The sequence below is a fragment of the Hydractinia symbiolongicarpus genome, chromosome 5 (genome assembly GCF_029227915.1).
Source record: "Hydractinia symbiolongicarpus strain clone_291-10 chromosome 5, HSymV2.1, whole genome shotgun sequence".
Lineage (NCBI taxonomy): Eukaryota > Metazoa > Cnidaria > Hydrozoa > Anthoathecata > Hydractiniidae > Hydractinia > Hydractinia symbiolongicarpus.
In genome coordinates this window covers 25,183,136-25,209,914 of record NC_079879.1, presented here as the reverse complement: position 1 = coordinate 25,209,914, position 26,779 = coordinate 25,183,136, and the positions used below count along the sequence as shown (strand labels likewise).

General features: G+C 32.3%; 2 protein-coding genes across 2 annotated transcripts; one reads left to right on the top strand and one right to left on the bottom strand.

The window, feature by feature from the left end:
• Positions 1-281: 281 nt before the first annotated feature.
• LOC130645616 (uncharacterized) lies at positions 282-20,144 on the bottom strand. Its single transcript, XM_057451654.1, has 23 exons — positions 19,695-20,144; positions 18,855-18,908; positions 17,940-18,065; positions 17,463-17,624; positions 16,570-16,714; positions 15,724-15,900; positions 15,186-15,335; positions 14,908-15,021; positions 14,106-14,274; positions 13,719-13,989; positions 12,923-13,087; positions 12,641-12,849; positions 12,078-12,258; positions 10,935-11,223; positions 10,285-10,410; positions 9,587-9,789; positions 4,222-4,314; positions 3,473-3,682; positions 2,789-2,923; positions 2,274-2,374; positions 1,713-1,815; positions 1,398-1,484; positions 282-1,322 (listed from the first exon to the last, which is right to left on the bottom strand). Exons 1-23 carry the CDS (start codon positions 19,809-19,811, stop codon positions 1,131-1,133), a joined length of 3,579 nt encoding a protein of 1,192 aa, XP_057307637.1. The 5' UTR covers positions 19,812-20,144; the 3' UTR covers positions 282-1,130.
• A 1,181-nt stretch (positions 20,145-21,325) lies between these two features.
• Positions 21,326-26,779, top strand: LOC130645617 (52 kDa repressor of the inhibitor of the protein kinase-like). The gene is made up of 2 exons (XM_057451656.1): positions 21,326-22,212; positions 22,516-26,779. The coding sequence occupies exons 1-2, from the start codon at positions 21,947-21,949 to the stop codon at positions 25,556-25,558; spliced, it is 3,309 nt and encodes a 1,102-aa protein (XP_057307639.1). The 5' UTR covers positions 21,326-21,946; the 3' UTR covers positions 25,559-26,779.

Sequence of the window (26,779 nt, the reverse complement as noted above, 5' to 3'; positions counted from 1 at the left end):
GTTTCTGATTCCTGTCTTGAAGGAACAGAAAATTTATCAAGAAGTCGAACATTGCCAAAAAGATTTCTGAAATCGCAATTTTCTGGTCCATACTGTTTCCATCTGTGTTCTGCACGTTATTAGAAAAAAATGTCGAAAACTAAACAAAAGTCGAGGATAAATTTCGGTTAGGATTCTTTTCTCAATGCAGGATTAATTTTCTAAGTTTTTATCCCCGATACGGACTTGTCATTTCAAACATCTTAAGGTTTCAAATTTTGCGACGTCCGATATTACATAACTTTATTCTTTTTTGGAAATAATTGAATATATTCAAATAAAATATACATTGGTCATGAAAATATCCTCAAAAATTCAATTTTTAACTACAATTTTTAACTACAATACAATAAAAAACAATTTAAATATACATTTTCTACTAAAAACCAACTGCCAGCAACATGAATTATGCTCAACAAAAATCATACGTCGTAAGTATTTTCTTTCATGTCAAGTTTTTAAACATTTTGAGTGTAAAAAATGTCGCAAATGCTAAAATATAAGAAATTCCCTGGTATATATTCATAATGGAAGATTTTTTAAAGGTTCCAAAAAAATATAATTTTTTTTCATGTTTTTTTCTCGAAAATTAAATACTTGGGAGAATCAATACTCTCTCAGATTTTCAAAAATAAATTTTGTTCGTCTTTCATGAAGAGTAAAAAAGCAACGACTTCTATTGGAAGTCTTGTAGCAGTTATTCACCGTCTGAATAAAAAATTATTTAACTCTAGCTACGATAGAACAATATGTATAAAAATTAGTATTAACACGGTTAAAAATGTATGCAACAAGCATATAACAAGAACAATAAAAAAAACATTAAATATCATACAACGCCTAACGGAAGAAATATTTTCCGAATTTTTATTTTTACATAGTCATTTGATGAATATAACTAAAAATTAAAAACAGGGACAATCAAACTCTCTTTAATTGGGATTTCAACATGCAGAAAATTATTAAGTTTGGAAACTTGAGACTAAATTTGCATTGTTATCATTCATACTTTTTCTTCCCTTAAGGTTTTAATATTAAAACATTTAAAGTTATTTTTTTGAAAAATAAAAGCAATCCCGTAATAAACATTTCTAACTTATCACTAAATCTGTTAGGGATGGAAGAGGGGTAGTTTCTTTTGATAAACGTAACCCAAGGTCGCCACGAGGTGCAGCCAGAGCATTCATTGCACGTTTCATGCGGATTTTGCGCTTCCACTGGAATGCTATCTCTGTAATCTCTCCTACTGCGACATCGTTCGAGTAACTGCTTTCATTTGATATCTAAAATGGTGGGGGCACAATCAAATAGACAAAAAATAAAAGAATGGAAAAATAAACTATTTTTTCTAGCGCTACCTTAACAGATGCAGCTTCAGCAGCCTTTAACGTGCCCACTACAGCTTTCATTAGATTCTCTGCATTTGCAACCAACATTACATCAGCCTAAAAAGAATAAAAAACAAACATTATTTTGCATTAAAATGTAAGAAAATCTCTAAAACATTTATGCTTTATTTATTAATATATTGACATTAAAATAAGCACGTCATACTATTGTGAGCCAACACTTTCCGAACGCACGAGAAAAGAAATACTGTTTTTGGCAATAATGTCTAACTAAACAAACAAATAAAAAAAGCATGTTGAAACAAATTAAACACAAACTTTTACCGTTTCGTCTTCTTTAGCGACAGATTTTACGGAAGCAACTATTCGTAACTGCGTGCTTATCGTTGGTACCAATTCAGCGTAATGAAGTAAGTCTCTTCGACAACTGCATGAAAGTAAAATGCAAATGTTTTGAGACCGTAGTAGTACTATAGCGCCGGATAAAAATATAATTTTTCAGAACTGCAAATTTCTTTGAATCCAATTTAATGAATGCTTCGTCTTATTTGTTTTGGTAAGCACTTACTTTACTGAAAAAAAATTAGATAGAATTTGGTAAAAAATCATTCACCTGCAGAAAATTTAGTTACTTTTTATCGACTGCTTAAAAAAGCTTGTTGTGTTTAAAAACTTAAAGAATATACAAAGGAAAATTATTAAATTCACAAAGAAAAACCAAACAAAAAACATATCGACAAAAAACTTGATTGGTCAAAAATGATGGTCGGTATAAATATATGCCGGGAAAAATTTAGTCACTTTTTACTGACTTTTTTACCGATAAGAATTTCTCATCTTACTTCATAAGAAGCATTACTCTCTACTAACTGACCAATGAATTACCTTTCGTCAGATGATTGATCAGCTATAACAGTAGCAAATTTTGCAACTGCATTGGCGTTGGCTGCAATAGCTTTAGCAGTTTGAACTAAATCGTCTTTCGACTGAAATAAAACAGATGTGACAAAATATAATCTCTTGTGCTTCCTTTTGTTGTTGCAACAGTAACAACAACAAACAGGACGCCTATACTTTAAATCTTACCTCCCACTCTCATATGAGGTAACCTTAATATCTTCATATGTTCATATTAGTAATGAACAAAAAAAAAGTATTCGTTTCGCAAATACGTATTGTAACAACCAAGAATTTAAACTTAAAGAGTTTTTCCCCACTTTGGCCACTTCTTCTATTGCTTTGGATTTGCATGCAAGTAGATTGTTTAACCTTTAATCTTAATACTCTCTTACAAATGTAAATCAGGCGAAAAGAGATATTTTGAGTGATTGGGATTTAGTGGGAGGTAAGCTTTAATTTGTAGGCTCGATGTGCAAAAAACTGGATACTGAAATCCTCACCTTTAGATTGCCTCTTCCTTTTGAAAACTCTGCCATTTGAAACATCTGCTTCGCCATTAATTTCACCACCTTTATAATGGAGTTGTTTTCGTCTTCCCATTTATCTGCCTCTCGATGGAGAATATGAGCAGCAGCCTAGAACAAATACAAATCACGTTGCTGAGAAAGAGTCTAAACTTTTTTAAAAACAGAAAAAACACCCATTTCTAAAGAAAAAGAAAGAAAATGATAATAGAAATTTAAATGCTGCAAATAATATACCCTGCCTCGCATGATATTCCCTTTTATTTGCACAATTCTCACGCCTAATTTACGCCCAAGCACACAATACTACGCCACAGGAGCGTAAAATAAACCAATAGAGTTTTAACATTTTTGCTTCTATTTTAGTTTTTATAAAACGTATAGGTTCAAGAGATTGAAGAGGGGAGCGTTTGTTCGTGGTAAGCAAAATTTCGTGTGAGGAGTCATAAAATCCTAGAAGTATAGGCATAGATATTGTAAAATGTATCGTTATTTCATATCCCATTTCGCTGTATATAACACTTATAATAAATAAAAAAAAGAATCGCTCGTTAAGAGATTTGCGTTTTTTATTGCTTTAGAATTTTCTATTTGGCATGTGACCATAACAAGAAAATATTCCTTGCACAAAAAAACATGTTTTTTAAGTATTCCACTCACAGCTATAGACTTTGGAGTTGGTTCGTCAAATCTTGCAGATAAATTAGCTGACCGATCCGTCAATTCGTCATCGTTACTACTTCGTGACAGATTGAGAAGTGATTCATTCATTTCCAATCTTGGTGGCTTTGGTGATATCGGAGGTTTTTCTTTCTTGTGCAGTGACTTGTTCTTACATCTTACTGCCGGTGTAACATCAGTTTGTTCACTCTAAAGAAGATATTATAAATATCAAATTAAACTAAAATACGGAACTCTTTATTGTTTTTATTTTTATTTCTGTAATTCGAGGATTTTGAGGATAATAAAAATAAATTCATCGCTAAATACCAGACAGGTATGACATCGTGCGCTTAAATAAAACAACGTCCGAAAATCAACGAAAAAACACAACCTCAAGGGTATAAAAAAGTGCGAGATTAAAAGTGTGAAAAAATAACACCAGTTAATTCGGCACAATTGTCCAAACAATGACAGTTCGCACTATAAGTTTCGTAGTGCACACAAAAAAAGTGAATTTAAATTAGTTTTCATTTACTCTCTTCATTGCAACGTTGTTGATTCGCAATTATTAATATAAAAAATGTGAATTAATTAGTTCCGCCCTTTTTTTCTACGTTTGTTTGACTTATCATCAAAAAATACCTTTCTTTCGTAGTAGGTATAATAAGCGCGCAAGAAATCAGAAAATTTATAAAAAACAAAGTGGACAATTTTAGATTATATCTAGAATGCTTGTAAACACATACCTGAGAATCATCAACGCCTAATGACAAGCGAGGCTCCGCTCGGTGTGCAACACCATCCAACTCGCTGCTTTGTAATAATGCATCACTAGCGGCCTATAAAGCAACGAGATGATCTGTAGATGCATGTTATTAAAGACAAGCTGGGCGTCAAGCTACAATAATAACATACACAGTGTCAAAGAACCGTCGTACGACAGTCGTACGACAGTCATCGTTAACGTCGGTTTCCATCAACATAAATTGTTAAACAACAGTCGTACAACAGTCGCCGTTACGACTTTATTGGAGACACATGTACAACAAAGCGATGCAAAGGATGTTGAACAGCAAATGTTGTAGAGATAGGATTTTAAAAAAGGAGCACAACAATAACAGACTGCAGATCTTGGCATATTAATAAATTTATACTACGCAAGAATCAATTCGCGCCAGAATTATTAGTATTAAAATCTGGCTTACACAGTAGAACAAATTAGATAAGCAAACTTAGAAACAAACCATTTTTACACTAGCACAAGATTTACAATCATGGTTGTAAAAAAATAATGGATGAAAACAGAGCCTACGGTTAAGCCTGTCTTGGCAAAGCACAAGATTTACAATCATGGTTGTAAAAAAATAATGGATGAAAACGGAGCCTACGGTCAAGCCTGTCTTGGCAAGCACAAGATTTACAATCATGGTTGTAAAAAATAATGAATGAAAACGGAGCCTACGGTCAAGCCTGTCTTGGCAAAGCCTTAACAAATTGTCTCAATTACAATCGAGTGTTGTCGTAGTGGAGAAAAGCAAGGCAGGCTAATAATTTTTTCTACTGTTTTTGAATTCAATATTTTCACGCAGTGTCATATTACGTTGCATCACAAGTGTGAATCAGGCTTAAGCTAAATTCACACTGAAAACGCAGTTCCCAGTGGCGCAGCACCTTACCGCATGACCTTTGCGTTTTTTGTTTACATTAAATTTGAAAATACTTTTTGTTTTTTGTATACGATACAAAGAAACAATTAAGAAACATGCCATTATGCGCTTACTCAAACCGAAAGCGAGTACTGTCAATTCGCGGTTAGCATGTATGGTAAAAACGCACCGCTGCGTAGAACTTTTGTTTCGGTGTGAATCTAGGTTAAGAATGAAGTTAAAAACTTGAGACTATGGCAGCTGTGTGTAGGATAAATATTGTGGTGCTAAATAATATGTGACAACCCTTTTTATAATCCAATTATCTGATTGGAAATAATTATGAGCATATATTATATTCCGAACGTGAATACCTCTATGGGCTCTAAAGGGCAGATGTTGATTTCAAAATTTTAATTCAAAGGAATTTGTTACATATAGTATGTCCTATTTATCCGAAGAGTTTTTTTGCTTGCTGCATCTTGAGATCACAAACGCTTCAAAGCAAATTAAAAATATTCGGCCAAATTTCGTGTGCCAATTACATGGAACACTCAGAACTAATCGCCTAAAAACCGCCGTTACTTCACGACACCCGCCACGTGACAACAATGTTAATCACGCGAATAATGTTGATGAAAACGTTGCCTAGTATCACCAAGTTTCCGACGATGGTTTTAATTATGACGTTCTTGAGGTCATATTTACGACGCTCTAATGTTTGGAAGTATTCAAATGTATTCATACATTATGAGGAAAAAAATGCGAAATAAATTTTTGCGAATTCTCTTCATATATTTCAATCTTTAATTCAGCTTACTTATGTAAAAAAAACTATGGGCAACGCCGTTGGAAATAGCCCGTAATTGTCTTTTGTAAACTTCCCAGAACCGATATAAGTACGGCCGCTGGTCATGAAAATTGCTGACGTGACCAGTCTTAGGCTTTCGCGATACAGAAGAATGTGTGATCCTTACTCTCCGTTCTTGTAAACTAAAAAAAAAACCTTCTTGCACGCTCGTCTCATTCAACTTAAACTCGATCATCTATTTAACGTTCACTGATTTTTTCAAGATTTGTTTCGAAGAACATTTAATACAATCGCATGACGTGGTCAATAGTTATATCGAAATGATTTTACTTTAAATAGCCATCATGTTTAAAATTTAAACATATGAGTATGAAAAGCAGTGGTAGGAACTATAAATTTATATCTTTATTATTTAATTATCAATATTTGTACAGGATGAAAATATTTCAGATTAAATAGTTCTTAATAAATACTTTTTCGATTATTTCAATCTGTACAATATAGAAGGACAGAAAGAAATGGGTACCACTCATGATTTAAGACATATTTCAGTTACAATGTACAACAACAACAACAACAACAACAACAACAACAACAACAACAACAACAACAACAACAACAACAACAACAACAACAACAACAACAACAACAACAACAACAACAACAACAACAACAACAACAACAACAACAACAACAACAACAACAACAACAACAACAACAACAACAACAACAACAACAACAACAACAACAACAACAACAACAACAACAACAACAACAACAACAACAACAACAAGAAAAACAACAACAACAACAACAACAACCATTTTTCTTTCTTTGTCGAAAAAAGTCTAATATTCACTGCGATATATTCAAACAAATTCGAAACAAATTTAAAAGTCGAAATTTATTCACACGAATTTCATTATTACTGCTGCATCGGAGCTGTTTCGGTGGTTAGATAAGCCATCGTTGTCGGTTGGTCTGAAAACACTGGGAAAACCTTCAACCAAAACACGCTCTTCACATGTCTCGACAAAAAGATATAGATGATCGCATCAGTGACGAATCCTAGCGAAAAAGCAGTAGCGAATGTTATCTGTAAATATTTTGGCATGCTTTTATTGGATAATGCATAAATGAAGTATGTTTGGTCAGGAATGACGAAGAAAACGACAAATGTCAAAATTAACAAACTTGGCATAAACATTCCAATTCTGCCAACAAGTTTTTTGTGAGAAACCTTGGGTTTACTACCATCGTCAGGTATGCGTACAGGAACAATTGTATTGCGTCTTTTATGAAAAGAAATCTTCTTATATATGTAACTGTAAGTAAATACAGCTGTTATGCAAAAGCATGTCTCTGCAACTGGATAGAAGTACAAGACACATGTTTTATACAGTTCATTAATGCTAGGTTGCACGGCAAGGTACGCCACAATGTGCGTAAAGGCAGCAGCCCAAACAAAAACCATGGAATATCGCGCTCTTTTTCTTGAACAGTACAACGGATATCGAATGTTAAGGTTAATCTCCAGGAAACGATCAACAGTTAGAAACAGCATTAGAAGGTAGTACGCCAAAGAGAATCCAGTCAATTGCATTATTAAAATCTGATATGCTGCTTTCTCGTAGCCACGAAAGAGAAGCGTTATTTTCGCCACAGCGGCGCCGCACAGACACATCTCACAAAAACTAAGATTCATTAAAAAGATGCGTTGACTTTTGTTTATGTTTGTGTGCTTTGTCAAATACAGTAAATAAAATCCGAATCCATGTAAACAGAATGCGATTGTCCGAATAACTAACTCCAATATGTATTGAAGCATGATAAACTTTTGCGATTTGTACGTCGTCGCCTATTTACTTGTGATTCGAGAAACATACGCACTCGAAAATCGAAATATATAAACTTCTTTTTCATTATGGAAAGCATTTATGAAAGAATATATTTAATATATTAAACAGTGATATTATTAGAGAATTGGAAAAATAATTGGGTAACAGTGAAAAACGAAATTGGCCATGGTAAAATATTTATAAAGAACAAAAAAGGAAGTCGTTGTAAAATTTCGCCATTTAAGCAAAAAAAAAAGAAAGAGATAGAGATAGACCACAAAACTGACCACTGTCACTATGGCAACAGTTTACAAACCTTTGCCAAACTAAGAATTAAAAACTGGAAATTCTTTTGCACCTTTTAAAACAAAATAAAAAGACGGAGCTGACGCTTAAAAAACGCCATTATGAAAATAAAATTGTGAGAAAATTGATGCATTGGTGTAACTGTAAGAAAAATGACCAAAAATTCGCATTTTCAAGGTAGAAAGCCCAAGGTCGGAAGTTCAAGCCCAGAAGAATTTGCAGTTAAAAACATAAACTTAATGTCTGGGCCAGTTTGGAGTAGGTTTTAAGAAAATTCCCCCTGGATAACTTCTACCTAAGACAACCCCCTTGTATAATTGCCCCCCCCCTCCCTTTGGACAATTTCCCCCTGCTAATTGCCACTGAAGACTTGCCCCTTAGATTTAAAAAATAGTCTGCATCTTTAGCAGATAAACCAATTTTTCTAAGGAAATAAGGCTAAGTTTTTATTATTACATTCCGAACTGAGTAAAGTGTATTACTGAAGCAAGATATGCAAATAGGAATATTCCAGTGTCAGTTAGTGGAAACGAATTGTCAGGATTATCCAATGGCAAATTGCAGTTATGCTAAGCATAATTAAACCAGTGAGTGCGGCATTCATTTTGTGGAAATTAGCGGGGGAAATTGTTCGGGGTAATTATCCAGGGGGGATTGTCCTAGGTTGGAATTATTCAGGGGGGGATTGTTTTGTGACCTTTGGAGTAAAAATAGGACAATGTGGACTAAGATGGAATTTTTAAATTTTTTAAGTGACACAAACATATCACCATCTTGTTCAACATGTTTTTTGGTTCATTGGGACAATTTTTCTCGAAAACAAACATTTTTGATTTTTGGACCAATTTGGGCATAAAAGGGTATTTACGTGACAAAAAAATGTTGACGTCAGCATCGTCTTAAGTAACCTTTCCGTTAATTGTGTCAAATTTTGTCGCAAACGTGTATGACCGACATCCCGTCTATCAGTCAGATCTAGAAACCACCTAGGGCACATGTTAGGGAACAGTGCAAATGATTAAAAAGGTGATGCAAAAATGATTTCATTATTAACGCTGGAACTTGATTACATAAATCACTCTCCTTCAGCTCTTGTTTTAACAAAAATAATTAAAAAATAAACAAAATAAATAAATAGACAGATAAATATACGAAAAGTATACACAAATGTATAAAAAATATAAATATAAAAATAGTACGCGCCGTACGAGAAACAAAATAACCTAATTTGTAATAACTCACCGTTATTCATGTGTTTGAAATACTTAGTGGACTACACAATTTTTTTACACAGCCTTATATCCCGGCGAGTATTATACACATATTACGAAACGTAACTCGACCAGAGTGAATAAATCTTTCCATTCAACGAAAAAGAGAGGGTGCGCATCAACAAAAACACAACAGAAAAAAAAAGTGAACAATTAATTATACCAATGCAGACATTTCTAGAACAAAGATTGAATGACTTAGATTTTCATTCCATCTTCCAAAAAAAAACCCAGCATACCTCACTCTCTTCTGAGTACTCATTCCATGAGTTGTAAACACTATCATATTCCGAAGTTAATACCTTCTGTTCACCAGGTAGTGTCAAACGCGAAGGCGTGGTATCAGGCAATGATATTGATGAAGTGACATGCTCTGACAAAACTTCTGAAAATTCGTCTGCATTACTGACGTCATTTTCAAAATGTAAATGGCGCATCACAGCTAAATCAAAATCAAAATAGATAAATTCATGTTGTATACGGCATGTAAAACGTAATTAAAAAAACTTGTAGTGTATTAAATTTAGTGATTGAGCAAAATGTATTTTTTGGTAAGTCAAAAGGCTAAAGTTTTTTAAAAAAAATTACGTGCGTTTAATTTAAGAAAAAAAATAGCTACTAGTTTCAAATAACAAAGAGTCAAATTTACTAATAAAAAGAACTGCAAGACAAGACTGAAATATCATCAATTGTTTGGTCACAAGTTGTACGCTTAAACCGGCTTGGTCCAAGCCCATTTTAATTATTAAAGAAGTTGGCGATTTATTTCATAATTCATCGAATACTCATTTATCTCGAGTTTTGCTTAAACTTAAGTTGACAGAAATCTAATAATATGTAATTGATGTGGTTGCTTTAACTCTTTTTCTCGCCAATTTTCTCAAAAACGCAAACAACAAATTGTCCCACCTAATGCTTCTCAGGATACCAAACTTACCCGATATTGCGGAATATCGTACTTCTGGCAACTTTCGGAGTTTAAACAATAAATAATTCGCAGTGGATAGCCATTGAAGTCGTAAGAGATTGACTTTTGAAGATATCGGCATCTTCAGATTGTTACCTAGACATGACAAAAACACAGCAATGCAAAAAAAGTAAATACAAATGCATGTCAACCTCAAAGCACATAAAGTTACAAAACTACGTAATATCGGGTGACAACCTAGGATTGCTATTGTAAATTGTTATGATCACGGAATCGCTAGGTTAATTTATTGATTCTACATTAGTATATTTAAGTTTTGCAATCATACATCTCTGTGTATATATCTCTACCTTATTAGACCATACTTTACGCAGTAAAAATGTGCTGAATTAATAAATCAAAGCTTAATATTAGCACAATGGAAGATTGTAATAATTTTTATACAAATTGAGAAATAACTTAAGCTTATTTTTGCAAAGGGAAAGTGGTTATTGCTAATTATTTCGGTTAGGAAGAATAGATGTATCCCAGGCGCAAGTAACTTTAAGTTTTTATCTGTTGTCACCTAGAACCCTAGAGCTTCATTATTCACGAATCAGATCTAAAAACTTATTTTTTTAATGCTTTCTGCTATGGAGTGAAAACCAGGCAATACATACCGACAATTCTGTAACAAGTTGCAACTAATTGATCTGAAACATCATCTAGCTGATCCAAAGTTTCAATAACCTCATGGATTTCTTTCCTGGAGGTTGATGTGTCTACAGCCAAGCATGTGTGAATTCGAATACGCTTCATCTTCTTAGCAAAAACTTCCTTATATTCCTCAAAAGATTCTGTATTTGGGCCATCTAGATCGCATTCACTTCTCGCTGATTCGAGCAGGGCATCGATCGGTTTGGATAAATAATTTGTGCAGTTTGTAACTAGATTTGACAAAGCGTAAGCCTGGAACAGAAGATAGTTATTTGACTTATTCATTCTGACGTTTTTACTGCTAATACACATTATGACAATAAATAAAAAAACATCAAAAATTAAGGGTCGCACAAAAAATTAATTGTGAAAAAAATGTGAAACATAGGTCTCAATTTGTAAATAATATTTTCAGCCATTTTACAACCTTTCCTTGCAACTCTAAGATTAAGTGTATTTCAATACGGGTTTGTTGATACGAATAAAAAAATATAAGTAATAAGAAAAATATGAAAACGATAGCTTGGAACGAGCTGAGATTACCTTGTGTGAAAACAAGGATGAGGATGTGGAGTTCTTGTTCAATTCTTTTAAAATGACGTTAGAACATACCATAAATTGGTACTTTGAGTGAGATTACGAAAATGCCAGCCTGATATTCTTAAAAAGCATATTCTTATAAAAAAAGTGTTAAGAGTCATTATATCAGGCTTTCAGCAAAATTTTTATAAACTTGTTGCTAACTTTGAAATAAATTTAATAATTGATGAGTTGCATTAAAACTGCATTGCTTGGTCAGTTCAGCATTTGGGTTGCCTTTGTTATCATAGCCTCAGAAGAATAAATTATTACACAGAACCTATGTAACCATGCTGAATGAAAGACTTTTCACATTTACCAGCTATAAAAAAAATAAGCTCTGTGAACACCTTGGGACATTTTTAAATAAAAATTATCAGGTTGTTTATGGACATATCAAAAGTAACAATACATATGTGCACTTCATAGTTTTTGACCAATGTACTTTAATTACCAATATCTCTCAGATCAACCAGACAATTTTTAGAAAGTGATCTTGTTAACACAGGAAGCAAATTCTACGGTACCTTTATTTTCCACTGTCTGTGCATAACTGCTAACTCAGCATTGATGGTTGAAATGTTACAGGTATTGTTGTTCACTTCAGGCACAGGTGCACTGTCATGTAAAGTTGTCATTTCTTCGTATATTTCTTTCAATTGATTCATATGAACTTCAACATTTTGTCCCAAGTAACTGTCTTGGCAGCTAGGATATTTTAGGGTTGTTTTTCAAGAAGATGTGTTAAGCAACTGTTGTGTAACAATGTCACAATAGTTGTACAAAAGTCAAAATTACGACTTTATTGGAAACACATGTTGTATAACAAAAAGGCACAAGAGATGCTACAAAATTTTTAAGCTTAATTTCCAATAAAGTCTGTAATTGTAAGATAGATAAGAACCAAATGAATTAAAATTATTTACTCTTTGATCCTAACAAAATTGCCAGTTATGACAACAAAAAACAGGGTTTTAAATTTAAAGAGAAGTTTGCCGGTACAGGGGAATCTTTCAAATTCTTTTAATTATGTGGCTTCAAAAAGATTTAGTAAGCACGTTTATTATTATTAAAAGCAATGTAGACCAACCTTCGAACGGTTTGGTTGGCAATGTTTTCAAACTTCATATGGTTATCTGCAATCACCTTCATGGATACCATGTTTGTCGTTGTTTGGGGAACTTGATTCGTTAAGACGTCAATATGATACAACAGCTGCTGAACTGCATTTGCCCATCGAAACAACCACAGGCCAAATGTTGGCCATTCATTTGCACTGACATCTCCCAATAAATGGAGCTAAATAAAAGGTAAATAAATCATCGGAAAAAAGAAACAGCTTTTAATACAGACAAAACAATGACAGACATACTTTGGCAAGTTGAAGCACTTTGGAGGAATGTTGTTGAATCTCGAAACATAGATTCCGAGCTTTAATGAAATGATTGTTTATACTTGGTTCACAACTTTCATCAATTTGTTCGAATTCAGTGACAAGATGGCAAATGCTGTCTTCCAATTTCTTGAATTTGTTCATCTAAAAATTGATATAAAAATTTGTGCTTATTGATTCTGTGAATTAAAATCAGGAGTAAAATAAAAATAATTGATAATATTTAATCCAGAATAGAACACGAATGGTTAGCTACTATAAATTAATAGAACCATTCTTAGAATTCCTTACTTCCTTATTGCTTCCTCTCAAAAGTTTAAATAAGATGCAATTTTTGTAAATGAAGCCAAAATTTGAATTTCATAATTTTAAAATAATAGAACAGAACTTTTTCATCAAGAAGAACTGCCTAGTTATAGATGTCGTGTAAGAGATCAATTTCTTAAAAAACTTTATGCTTTGGCTGAAATCAAGTGCCAATGTGCATATACTTTTGAAACAACTATACATTCTCCAATAGACTTACAGGGAAGCAAGCTAATTAAAGATAACTAAAGCTTAAGAAGTTACATATTGCTTATTCACAGAATGTTTTGTATCCTTTTGCAACCGAATTTCATTGATAAGGCAATTTTCCAAGGTTTATACCAAAAAAATGTAATATGTGGTACAATGTTATTTGAACAGACAATGAACAAAACATATTCAATACTAGAAATTTGTCTGCAAAGCTAAAGAGGTTTCAGAATAATTGCAACAATATGTTTTTATTCACCCAAATACTTAATGTGGATGACTGTTGTTTCGTTGAGTCAATACCACCAGGTGAAGTGAAAAAATGTGAAGTAAATGTTGTCCATGGAGCCAGGTGATGCCATATGGCTTCTGCTAACAAAACATGACATTCACACCAGTCTTGTGACAGTATATGTACTGATTCTATTTCCTCTTTCGTTGGGTCTTGTCTAAAGTAAATATCTCGAGAATGTCGGATAAGCTGTCGTGTTGATCGATTAGCTTTTTCATCAGCATCCATCATCATAACACTAGAGTAGCACATATAAATTACAGTACTGGTTAAACAGAAATTATTTTGTCTATAAATTCCAGAATAAAAATGTATAAAGTTGGCAGAACTGCAAAAGAAAATTTATTTATATACCTGATGTTCGTATTTCTTTTCCTTATATCCCCAACAATTTGCTTTACTCCATCGTCATATTCTGTTAAGGAGTTTATTTCTTTTTCAAGCTCTTCAGGATCATGTGCAAAAGCTGCAGCAAGAATGCATTCAACTTTCTCTTTGAAATTGTTGGTGCTAACTGGATGAACTGTAAATATAAGAAAATAAAACTAGCTGTTATCCTATACATTAAAATGCTATACATATATTTGATATCTGTAATTTCTGCTATACATGCTTTTAAATCAAGCTTTCTGATAAAAGAGACTTTTTTAAAACTAGCTAGCTATTATTGCACATAATGAGACAACATTACCTTAAGACTAGTAATATAGCATTTAGCAAATACAGCACCTTCTTTCCTTATCAAAGAAAATTTCGATTTTACTTTTATGTAATACATTTTGCAGACTGTAGCCTGTTTCTACTGCAAAAATTTTAATAGATAACAGCTCTATTTTGAAAAATAGCAATAAAAAAGTAGCAAATCCACCACAAAAGTAATTATTTATAAACAGCTTGTCTATAGTTGTAAAGGGAGGGAGGGGAAAGGGGGTATTTTTTACACTACTCACAATCTTTTGAGTGGTATGTTTATTACACACTGTTGTTTAAAATTGGAAAGGTTGGAGAGTGTAATACCAATAACAAACACTTAAACCATTAACGGCTTTAGGTTGCAGCTATAAACATAACATAAATTTCTGTCCCTGTATTCTCAGACTTTACTACCCATGAATGTGAAATTGAGAACAAATAAATTTTTAGCATACAGAAATACCTTTTTTATTATCTGTTTTAGTTGGTGACATGGTTGTTGGTGGCAAATCTGTTGAACTGGGTAATACATCCGGTGGTATTCTTTGCACAATATTACATTGTGGTTGTGAATGGTCTAAAAAAAAATAATATGCTATTCTTATTCAGGTAGGCACGGTCTAATAATGTTTGTCAAAGAAATAGAAAAAATAAAAATAGTTTAAATTTTTATTATTTTTAAAATTTTCAACTGAATTTTCTTGCTAAAGTTACTGCTATATAGAAATGGACACTATTTACCTGCTTGTATGGGTGGGTGCTGAATAAAACTTTTCATGTTTTTTATTGCTTGCAACAAGGTCCGCCCATCCTGGATAAGTTTTCTTTTCATTACTAAACTGTCCATATCCTTCAGTGCATTAGTTATACTGGTATCAAATTCAATGATAGCTTAAAGAAATATGAATTAAAAAGGAAAATGACATGAAAAATTAAATTCTTTTTTTTTGCAGGATGAGGGTTAGCATAGCTAAACCACACAATCAATATTACCAAACGTACAATTTTATTGATTTGCTCAGATCAAAAAGTAAACAACAACTTTTTTACAGTCGTTTTGTAAACTTAGATTTAAAAGACAAGAAGAAGAAAAGATTAGTGCAGTTTTAATAAATATCTTATTCTATTACTATTTTCTACAAAATTTATAACTAGAGAGAAAGATAATTATAAAACCTTGAAAAATTGCAAATCCAAACTGCCAAACTGTTTAGTGACTCAAAAAACAAAGCAAACAATGACCAAGAAGTCTATTTAAACACATAAAATTTATTCAAACCTTGGTTGAGCTTTTGACGTAAAGATTTAACTGTTGCTCTATCTTTTTTTGAGCATGACAACAGCAACTTGTGTGACTTTGAAATCATTTTATGAGCGGTGTTGATCAAGTTGGAACTACTGTCAATGACTTCAACATAATTGTCAATGGTAATGTTTCGTGGAACAATAAATGAATCTAAAAAAAGATACAAGTACACACAATTATAAAAATAGCCATACAGCATGCAACAAAAAGCTGTAAATGTTGGTTTAATGCTACCTTAAAAGAAAATAAGAAATTGCAAATAAGTATTATTTTTATTAAAACTGCCGAATTAAAGATGAATTAGTATTCTTTTACTTAAAAGGAGTGCACAAATATTTTTATTTTGGATATTGTTTGTTTTTTTATCATTGGATGCAGCTAAGGATGTTACTCAAGAAAAGTTTCTTATAAAAATATGAATGATCAAAAAAATTTGCACACCTTTTCAACATAATTAAGTTAAGTTAATTTCAAAATAGAAACCAAAGAACAATTACGAGGAAGTAAAAAGAAATGGCCTCAAAAAAACTAACTTATTTCTTATTTTTATACATTTAAACTGGAAATTTCTGCTGACTGCAATTCAGATGAAAAGTCAAAATCATTTTTATTCCTCTTAAGGTATTTTCAAGAAAAAGTATAGAAAACCTATATACATAAAACAGTGAGTACAAAAAGCAGCTGTCTTGACAGCTAAGAAAGGGTTACTGCAACCTCAGATAAAAATAATAAAAACATATCATGCTTTCAGATAGTTCAAATACATATCCTAATATCCTACAAAAGATATATAAGATTAATATGATTTTTAAAAATTACCATCAATGGTATCCAAATGTGGCGAATTTGGTAAACAAGTGTTAGAGTCACAGTATTTTGGCAATTCACACTTGTTCAAATCATGTTCTTCATCTGCATTTTCAAAAACACTGTCAGAGTCATGTATTTTAGTAAGATTAAATTCCTAAAAGAAAAAGTACATGTAATGTTAATGAAGTCTTGGCAACCTATAGTAAAAAAACAACTTTCCTAATTTATCTAGCACTATATATATAATAAATGGTCAATTTAACGATCTTTATTTTATGCCTACCACATAAAGAGTCTGCTTTGTGCCACAGTAAATCTAATTTTTTTAACCTAATAAATATTTAAGTGCAAATTTATTAGATTTAAGGTTACAATTTTGCCATTTTTCAGATTTTTTAAAAGTAATTAAACATAGTACATATGTACTTGTCTTGGAAATTTGATCTTGTTATAAAATATCAGGATTTTTAAACGTTTCACTAAACCTTTCATATGCATTACGTTCACATAATGCATATGCTTTACAAGGTCTGTTTTTATTTTTAAACTTGTATTTGCTTTATCCTTTTTTTCTTGTTTTCTTCATACATACTGCATTTTGTAGGGGAGAAGATTCGAAAACGTCAAGAATTTTTAGCTAAAAAGTGTCAGGAGTGTCAGGAAAATTGAGGTCAACTTTTAAGTGGACACCCTGCAACAACTTAACTGCTAGGCCACAACAATGTTTATGTCAAAAAAAATTTAATTTAAAATTCAAATCTAATAAATATTCAAATGCAAATTTATTGAATTAAGATTACAATTTAGCCATTCTCTAGGGTTTTTTTTAAAGTAAACAAACAAAGTAAACATATCAAGTATTCATTATGAGTTTTAAAGAAAGTATCGTAAAAAGAACTTACAAAATACAGTGTGTCCTCTTCACCAAATAATTCTGACAGGGGATCCATTTTCTTTGAATGTACAGAACTGGTGTCTTTCTTCTTCTTCACTTGAGTCTGTAATGTTTGATTAATAGAGCGTATGGCTTGTATAATTTTTGCAATGCAGTTATCTTTCTCTATCTAGGAAAAATGTATATATTAATACTACAAACCAAAACAACTTTGGTGATTTTTAATTTTATTTGCTGGAGACAATTTACAGACATTGTTAGAAATAGAGTGGAATGACTGTGGATTTTAACAGCTATGCCATTGCAACATTGGCACAAGCAGTGTTTCTTAAACTTATATTAACTTGAAATAGAAAAAAATGATATTTCAAGAAATATGAATCCACTTTTTTAAAAAATATTTTGTGATACTTGAGTTACCATCATTAAACCTATCATTAGTTCTAATAAAAAATGTACGTGTTCAACAAAAAAAAAAACTTACCAAGGTTTTGCTGTTATTGTCATCATCTTGGAAGTCCTGCAAGCTTTGTGTAAAGACTGGTGTAATATTCTTTATTGCCAGCACAGAATTCGAAATGAATTTTCTTGCATTTTTGTCCCTCAATTGCTACATATGTATGAAATAAGTTTTTATATTTTTGTTGTTTGAGGAAATGGTGACTGTCAAATTTATAAAATCGTAAAAACAAAATTATTTTAAATTCTCTCTATTGAGAAGCCTCTAATTAAATGCTGTTGAATTATATTGTTGATAAATTTACATCCTGAGAATATGGCTTGTGGTTGAGCAGAAAAAGTACTGTGTTTACTCTATTATTTCAGTAGTAGAATTTGTCTTTCAACTCTGGAAGTAAAGACAATTATAGAGCTAGGAATGGAGGGTTGGGATTATTTTTTTAGAGCATTGAAATCAAGTCAGTATTATTCTCTATGAAAAAAAATCAGGAAATTTTAACGGTCACAGAATTATGATGCGTAAAAAGCATAAAAACAAATTTAAAGCAAATGTGTTTTGTGCAATGAAAAATGTAAATAACAGAGAAAATATGGTAAGTTGAAAAGGGAGATTATTTTATTTATTCTTCTGTTTTTAGATTCATATTAATTTTAAGAATAAGTATATCGCAATACTTCTAGTCTTGTATTACTTGAAACATGCTATCAGAAAGTGAGAGGTTTTAAATAACTTTATAACTACAAAGTTTAAAACATTTAAAAAATTCCTTTGAATTTGGCTTACTTTCGTTGACTGAAACCAAAAAACTTTTTAACCTAACTTTTTCTGACCATACAAACTCTGAAAATTATAAAAAACATACACACTTTATGTTATAGTGAAGAACTAAAGAATAAACAACTAGATTTGTCCACTATTCTTTCTCACCAGTAAACTTACTTTTTTGTGTCTCAACACAACCTGACAGAACTCAACCAGATTCTGGATGCAAACCTATAAGAAAATCAAGCAAAATGTGATAAAAAGTGTTAATAGATTTTATAATGAAATATTTCTAAATAAATCATGCATATTCAGTAGGAAAGAAGATGAACTATAATAATTAAAAATTCATTTTTACTCTTACTCTTTATTTTTAACAAACTTAATTATTTATAAATTAATTAGAAACAGAAAAGTCACCTTATCTAATTGATAACAAAAGGTTAATTTACAAATGGTACAACATTATAGTGCCTTTAGATATCAAAAATTACAAAATAGAAAAGAACAATCCTATAGCCTTATAGGAAAAGAAGCAGGGAGGGGGGAATTTGATTTCAACTAAAGAGGTGAATATTTAAGCAGTCTGAATTTGACAACTAAATTCTATCAGATTTTTTCTTGTTCTCTGCAAGTGTTTTTTCAAAAACACTTGCAGAGAACAAGAAAATTTTTCTAAATAAGTTATTGCACATGAAAATTGAGCTATTGAAACTTAACATTAACCTTATCACAGAAACATTTGAAATGGTTTATTCGCAAAAGTTTCTTTCTTAACATATAAAAATAGGCTATTCATGAAAGTAAATTCTCAAAAGATTTTTATATATTTATAATTTACTTTATATCACTTTAATTCTTGCCTAAATTTATTAAACTGATGATTCGCAAAAGTCATTTCTCACAAAAATTTAAAAAAGGCTATTTCCAAATTTTTATCTTGTCAAAGAAACTTAAAAATGTGAATTTAGAATTACACATAAATCCAAACTGCCAAAGAACATAAATATTCCATACCCTTATGGCTTGACCAAATTTTTGTTTTGGTACATTTTCAATATTTGTAATAAGCGAGATCAACTTTTGAGCTTGATGAAACAGGGTCTCGTCATCATGAACGTTTGTAGCACTCATCTAAGTGAAGTATGAGCATAACTTCATCTGCACACAGTCAAAAATCCAGCATTTTCATACCATACCATGATATTTTTCTTCTCACTATGTATGCCAGAACAGACACATTCAAGATACTGTATTAAGGATGTTAAGGATACCTGGTGTTCCACCTTATATGGTTAACATCAATATCTCCAAAAAACTATTTAACAGTATATAATTATAAATTTTTATTTTCCGAAAGCTAAAATAATCCTCTAAACAGTAGCTGTATTTTAATGCTACATCATAAAACGACATTGTGCTCTTTATGCCTCTTTATGCCTTTACATGTTGAGTTTAAAGGTACGTCTAAGATCTTTAGCCTTTTTGCTACTATATAATATTTTCCTTTGCATATTTGAACCATAAAAAACAAATAAATGACCTAATGGGGAAGGGGTAATGTAAAAAAATTGCCTTCATTGAAAAGCAGCTTAAACACATTTTTGTACTTTAAATGTGTTACTAATTTTAACATATTCTGGTAAAAAAAGCTTGAATCTTGTTAGACTAACATGGAAATATCTACTCAAACATTTTCTAACCTTCCTGATTTAAAAATATTAACACCACACTGATTGAGAACAAAGAAATATAAGGAATATTTTCTGTATATATCAAAAAATATTAATAGAGTGATAAAAAACCAAGTAGCAAATCACAGTGTTGCATATTTTATCTATATTTTAAAGAGAGCAGGCATACATATAGTATATATCACAGCATTCAAAAAACAAGTTAGCATTTGCAATTTAAACTATATTAAGTTTTAGCGTTTTCAGTCTTGGTTTTATTTAACCACATGTTATATTTAAGCACAAAAATAAGTTATATATATAATTGATTTTTCACTTTTAAGGAATAAGGAAATTTAACTATGCTCTAAAAGAAACAATGACGTTGTTATATTTTCAGTTTCCTACAGATTTTTGTGTGTGATTTTACAACAGCAAATAATTGCTGACGCATGCATATATATATATTTTAAAAATACGTTAGCAATTACCTGGCGTCTCAAAAATTGCAGAGGCTGTTATATATTTAATTAAATTAAATGCATTTTTCTGCATTAAACGCTAATATTTATTTTATGCATTATATGCATATAAACTATATGTTTTTTTATAGCAAATTATTTTATAGTTTTTATTTAATTTAAAGATAAGAGTTTTCTTTGGTTAAAAAAATTGAAGGGTAGCTAAGACACAATTTTGAAAAATGTAATGTATGTAAAGTAAGAACGCTATAAATGTGTTGCTATAAAATGGGAGAAAGCAAAATTCTTAAAAAAAGAGTACTTTGACATTGCCAACCGTTTTTGCATCTTGCGGCCTGTTTTTCATCAATTTACGAATCAATTTTGTTGTAAATTGTAATAAACAGAGAATCAAAATATCATTTTCTTGAAACAACCCTTGTGTGATTATGACTTCAATCTATCATATTTAAATATGTTAAATATGTGCTGAATACTTTGGAGACTTTATCATGAAAGGCGTGCAATCAGGCGCGGATTTAGACTAGGTCAACCCTGTCACGCGACCTAGTAAAAAAATGCCGAGGATTGAAATCGAATTCTGTCGAATTTACCCGGAATCTGAAGATCGAAATATTTCTCCTTGTTTTCTCATAACGCGAATTGGATCAACCTATGTTGACCTGACCTGTGTTAGCCAGTCTTGGCTCTAGGTTATCCCGCGAGGCTTTTACCGTCGACTAGAATCAAACCTATGTGGGCCCGACCTATTTTGAGTCAGAAATTTTGAAGTCAGCCCAGTCTTGGCTCTAGGTTATCCCGCGAGGCTTTTACCGTCGACAAGAATCAAACCTATGTTGGCCTGACCTATTTTTAGTCAGAAATTTTGAAGCCAGCCAGTCTTGGCTCTAGGTTATCCCGTGAGGCTTTCACCATACACTAGAGTCAACCTATCTTGGCCTGACCTATTTTTAGTCAGAAATTTTGAAGCCAGCCAGTCTTGGCTCTAGGTTATCCCGTGAGGCTTTCACCGTTGACTAGAATCAACCTATGTGGGCCTGACCTATTTTTAGTCAGAAAGTTTTAAACAAACCTGTCAAAATTTGTAGCATGTTGGTATAAATATAAGTAAGGCATGCGGAAGATTCTTTCCGTTCTCAACATGGCTTGCAAGAGCTTGAGAGAGCGTGTGGAGTTAGTTTTTGAAAACGAAAATTTTGATGAGCTACCTCAAATTTACGCCGAATTAAATAAAAAGTTTAAATGTAATTCTGTTTTGCCATCTACTGACGTGTTGCAAAAACAACTTACTTTTGGTTTTATCCAAAGAAATTGCCATGCAGAATACTACCTTCCTGCCTATGTGAAAGCAAAGAAGGATGGTTGCGCAATTACGTTGAAGTGAGTTGTTTATGTTTATCTTTTGTTGTTTCTATAATAGCTATGCGTTTTTGTTACTATGACCACTAACTATGCAGCTGAATATTGTCTTAAAAAAGATTATGAATAATCTTTGTTGTTTTAAAATGTGCAAAGGTCATCTCAAATATGTCTTGCTTGTTCAGTTTCTTTTGTTGATGCATTCTTAGTTTATTTATATATTGAGCAAGTTGAATTTCATAAACAAACCTTTAATAGGCAGCAGTTTGGCAAAATGTGTAGTTAAAGTTTTAGAATAGCTAGCAATACCTATTTTTATTACAGGTCTCAGGTCAATGGAAATTGCCTGTACAGTTCTATGGCGTTGTGTTTGTTTGGGAAAAATGTGATGGTTGACGACTTACGAATTCTTGTGTCAGTGGAGCTAATGATGAATGCTAGCTTTTACTGTAAGCATCCTCTATTTTCTTCTATCCTTGCTCTTCCAGAAAGTCTCTTTAAATCTATGGAAGATATTCTCAATATGTCTGTCTGCAATTCTGCATTTAACACAGACAAAAAACAAGAAGACTTAGTTAAGGAGGTAGCCATTTTAAATTTAGTAGATCGGAAATATTGTTCCTTTCTTGCTATGCTTGCTCTGTCATCTGTCACAAACAGGAATATATTTTCTTATTACCCAGATTATGGATGCAAAAAAGCTCAAATGTTGTTTAACCAATTAATAGAGCCTAGACAACCAAGCTCTGCTTTTGCTATTCACATTTTGTTTTGCTATGAGGGCTTACTTCCATCCAGAGAAAATTTTGCACCTAATCATTTCGTTCCAATTATTTTTAAGCAGATACATAAACGCAAGTCAGGTTCAGCTGCGGACACAAAAGTTTTATCTCCTCCTGTGAAAAGGCAAACAAGGTTTTTTCCGGATGCACAGGCAACAGGGAAATTATCTCTTGTAAAACCTGTGATTAAAGATAAACAGTTTAATTTCTTTCCTAATAAAGCTTCCTTTAACAATAAACTAACTGAAGATTATAAAGATAGTAACAATAATAGCACATCTGCTGAAGATTTTAATAACAATGACAAAGCTTTAAATGATATTTCCTTTGCTACTGTTTTAAATTTTGAACATCAATATGACGTTGCCTCTTTCCTTTCTAAAGTTTCAGGTCTAAATGATAAAGGTGTACACAACCTAATCACCAATGTTTTTGTGCCCGATAAATCTTTTATTTTTCCTAAAAAAAGTGGGCGTTCCTTTCGGCATGAATGGCTAAAGACCTTTTTATGGCTTAAATATTCACCAACTTTGGATGGAGCATTTTGTTTGCCATGTATCCTTTTTGGTCACAAGGTTGCTAACAAAACTTCTAAGTTACAGAAATTGCTTTCTCAACCTTTTCGACATTGGCCAGCTGCCAAAAACTTTTTTAAACAACATGAAACATCAAAAAATGGTTTACATATTCAAACCAGCCTAACTTTTAGTGCATTTGTGAAGAATTTTTTAGGACAAACTCAACCAATCAGTGTAATCATAGATTCCAACTACAAAAAACAGGTTGCTGATAATCGAAAGTTCTTAACACCAATTGTTGACACCATAATTTTATGTGGTCGTGTTTGTATTCCTCTTCGTGGCCACAGGGATGATAGTAAATATCATCCTGAAGTTGGAAATTTTTCAACTGGTTCAACTGGCAATTTTATTGATCTTTTAAATTACAGAGTACGTGGTGGAGACACAACCCTTGAAAATCATCTTCTAAAATGTAATAAGAATTCTTCTTATATTTCTAAAACTTCACAGAATGAAATAATTAATTGTTGTGCAGATATAATCACAGAAAATATTGTTTCTGAAGTTAAGAAAAACAAGTTTTTTACGATTATAGCTGATGAAGCATCAGATACATCCAATAAAGAGCAGTTATCATTAGTTTTACGCTATGTAGATAGCAATTTTGACATTAAAGAAGATTTCATTCGATTTCTTCACTGTAAGGAAGGTTTATCTGGAAGTGCTCTTGCTTCCATTATTCTCAAAGCTCTAAGTGATGACCTAGTTCTAAATGTTCAAGACTGTAGAGGCCAGGGTTATGATGGGGCTGGCGCTGTGGCTGGTAGAATTAATGGTCTTTCTGCTCATATTTTGAGAATCAACAGGAAGGCTATTTATACTCATTGTCATAGTCATCGCCTCAACCTCTGTATATGTGCCTCTTGTTCAGTCCAAACAATTAGAAATGTGCTTGATAACATAAAAGAGATTTCCTATTTTTTTAATTTTTCCCAAGTAAGGGAAGACATGTTTGTGAAAAATATTAAATTGTATGCTCCTGATTCCTTAAAAAATAAGCTTAAGGATGTTTGTCGCACAAGGTGGATTGAACGTGTTGAAGGTATGGATACATTCCAAGAACTTTATGTCCCTCTTGTTTTCACTCTTGAGGAGATGTTTGTTCAAAGGCAATGCAATATTGACACATCATCAAAAGCCTTGTCCTTATATAAATTAATTACAAGTTTTGATTTTATTATTACAATGGTAATTACTCGGTCTTTATTTGATATAACACTGCCAGTAACACGAATGCTTCAGAGCAAATCCAACGATATTTTTGAGGGACTTCATATGATTGATGCTCTTAAAAGTGCAGCCATGGCTACACGAAATGCAGTTGATGCCTACCATGAAATGTGGTATGAGAAAGCTGTATCTCTAGCTCAAAAAGTATGTGTTACTCCTACAAAACCTAGAACTTGTGGACGTCAAAAAAACAGATCTAACATTCCTGCTGAAAACATTTCGGATTATTTTAAAAGGACAACAAATATTCCATTGTTGGACCATTTAAATTCTGAATTGAAGTTACGTTTTGACATATCTACTGTGACTTCTTATCAGGGCTTGTCAATTATTCCATCTAAGATGATGTTTTTAGTTAGTAAACATGGTCTATTGGGATGGAAAGACAAGTTTACAGCTTTTTGTAGCTTTTATTCTGATGACATGCCAAACTTTTTAGCTCTTGATGCTGAGCTAGATCTCTGGCATAAGTACTGGGAGATGCAGGATAGTTATCCTGATAATATTTCAGCCACTCTTAAAGCAATTCCATCATTACAATTTGACAATTTGACTGTAGCCTTAAGAATTCTTGCCACATTACCAGTGACATCCTGCGAATGTGAACGCTCTTTCTCTGCAATGAGAAGGCTTAAGAACTACAATCGCAGTACAATGGTGGCAGATAGGTTAAATGGCTTAGCTTTGTTACATATACACAAAGAATTTGTACCATCCACCTCATCAGTCATCAATAAGTTTGCTGTTAAAAACAGGAGATTGGATTTTAAGTAAAATGTTTAAATCAATTATTTTTCTATGTAGCCTCAATATATACTCATATTGTTTATATCTAAAGTTAAAATTAACAAGTAATAAAATAAATAATATTGTTTCTTCCTTTTCTGAATAAATATATAAATATAAATAAATTTTAAAATAAAGTATAATTTTTTGTACAAATCCATACCTAAGAAACTACTTTCTGTAATAAGTTTCATACTCAATATATTTCTCTCTCTCCTCTCCCCCCCCCTCCCCATTTTTGGTGATGACAAACCTGATTGATTCAAAATTGTCCCCGGGCTCAGTAGGCTCCGCTGACAGTACCTGGGTCAAGGAGTAACTAAGTCTTTTTTTTCCTTCTAAGCTTTCTCGAATGCTTAAATTTTACGTGGTGGTGATGAAGGTGATGATAACGTTATGAATCCAATTACCTTCTTTTTAGTTTTTTTCATTTACCTTCTTACAGTAGTTATATACAGTACATTTGTTTTTGCGATGATGTGACAAAACAGCAAGCTGCAATGATAATACTTAACCCTCTGCAAATTTTACAATCATCATACGATGATGTAACAAAACAGCAAGCTGTAATGATAATACTCAACCCTCTGAAAATTTTACAATCATCATACGATGATGTGACAAAACAGCTAGCTGCAATGATAATTAATTCCTGTGCGTGCAGTTGACAGAGCCATTTCTTTACTTCCACTTTAACAATAACTTCTTTCTATAAATAAATTTTCCTTATTCCGGGCTCGGCCTGACTCCAGCCGACAGTACCTGGTTTCCGGAGCGGCATTATGACTGTCCATGTCGGGCTTAACGAACTATATTTTCATTCTATTTTTCGTTTGTCCTAGGCATGCTGACGAGCCCTGACATTGGGCGAAACAGTCTAAAAATGATTTATGCTAACGAAATACATTTAAGTTGTCATTCTTTTTCTATTTGAAGTGTTTATGCTGAGCTGCGGCGTTTATGAGAATGTTTCGTTTCTGTTATCAAGGTCTAAAACGTCTGCATACGAGGTTGTTTTTTGTCCCCGTTTAAGCCTATTTCAGGGTTCGCAAAGCCCGTTTTAGCGAAAGCTTCTGGGGCTCCGCCCCTAACCCCGCTTGGGGGGCTTACAGCGCCCCCCAAGACCCCCAGCTGTATATTCAAATTTTCTTAGTAGGTCATGATGCTGCGCATCATGACCTACAAAGAAAATTTGCTAGATCCGCCCCT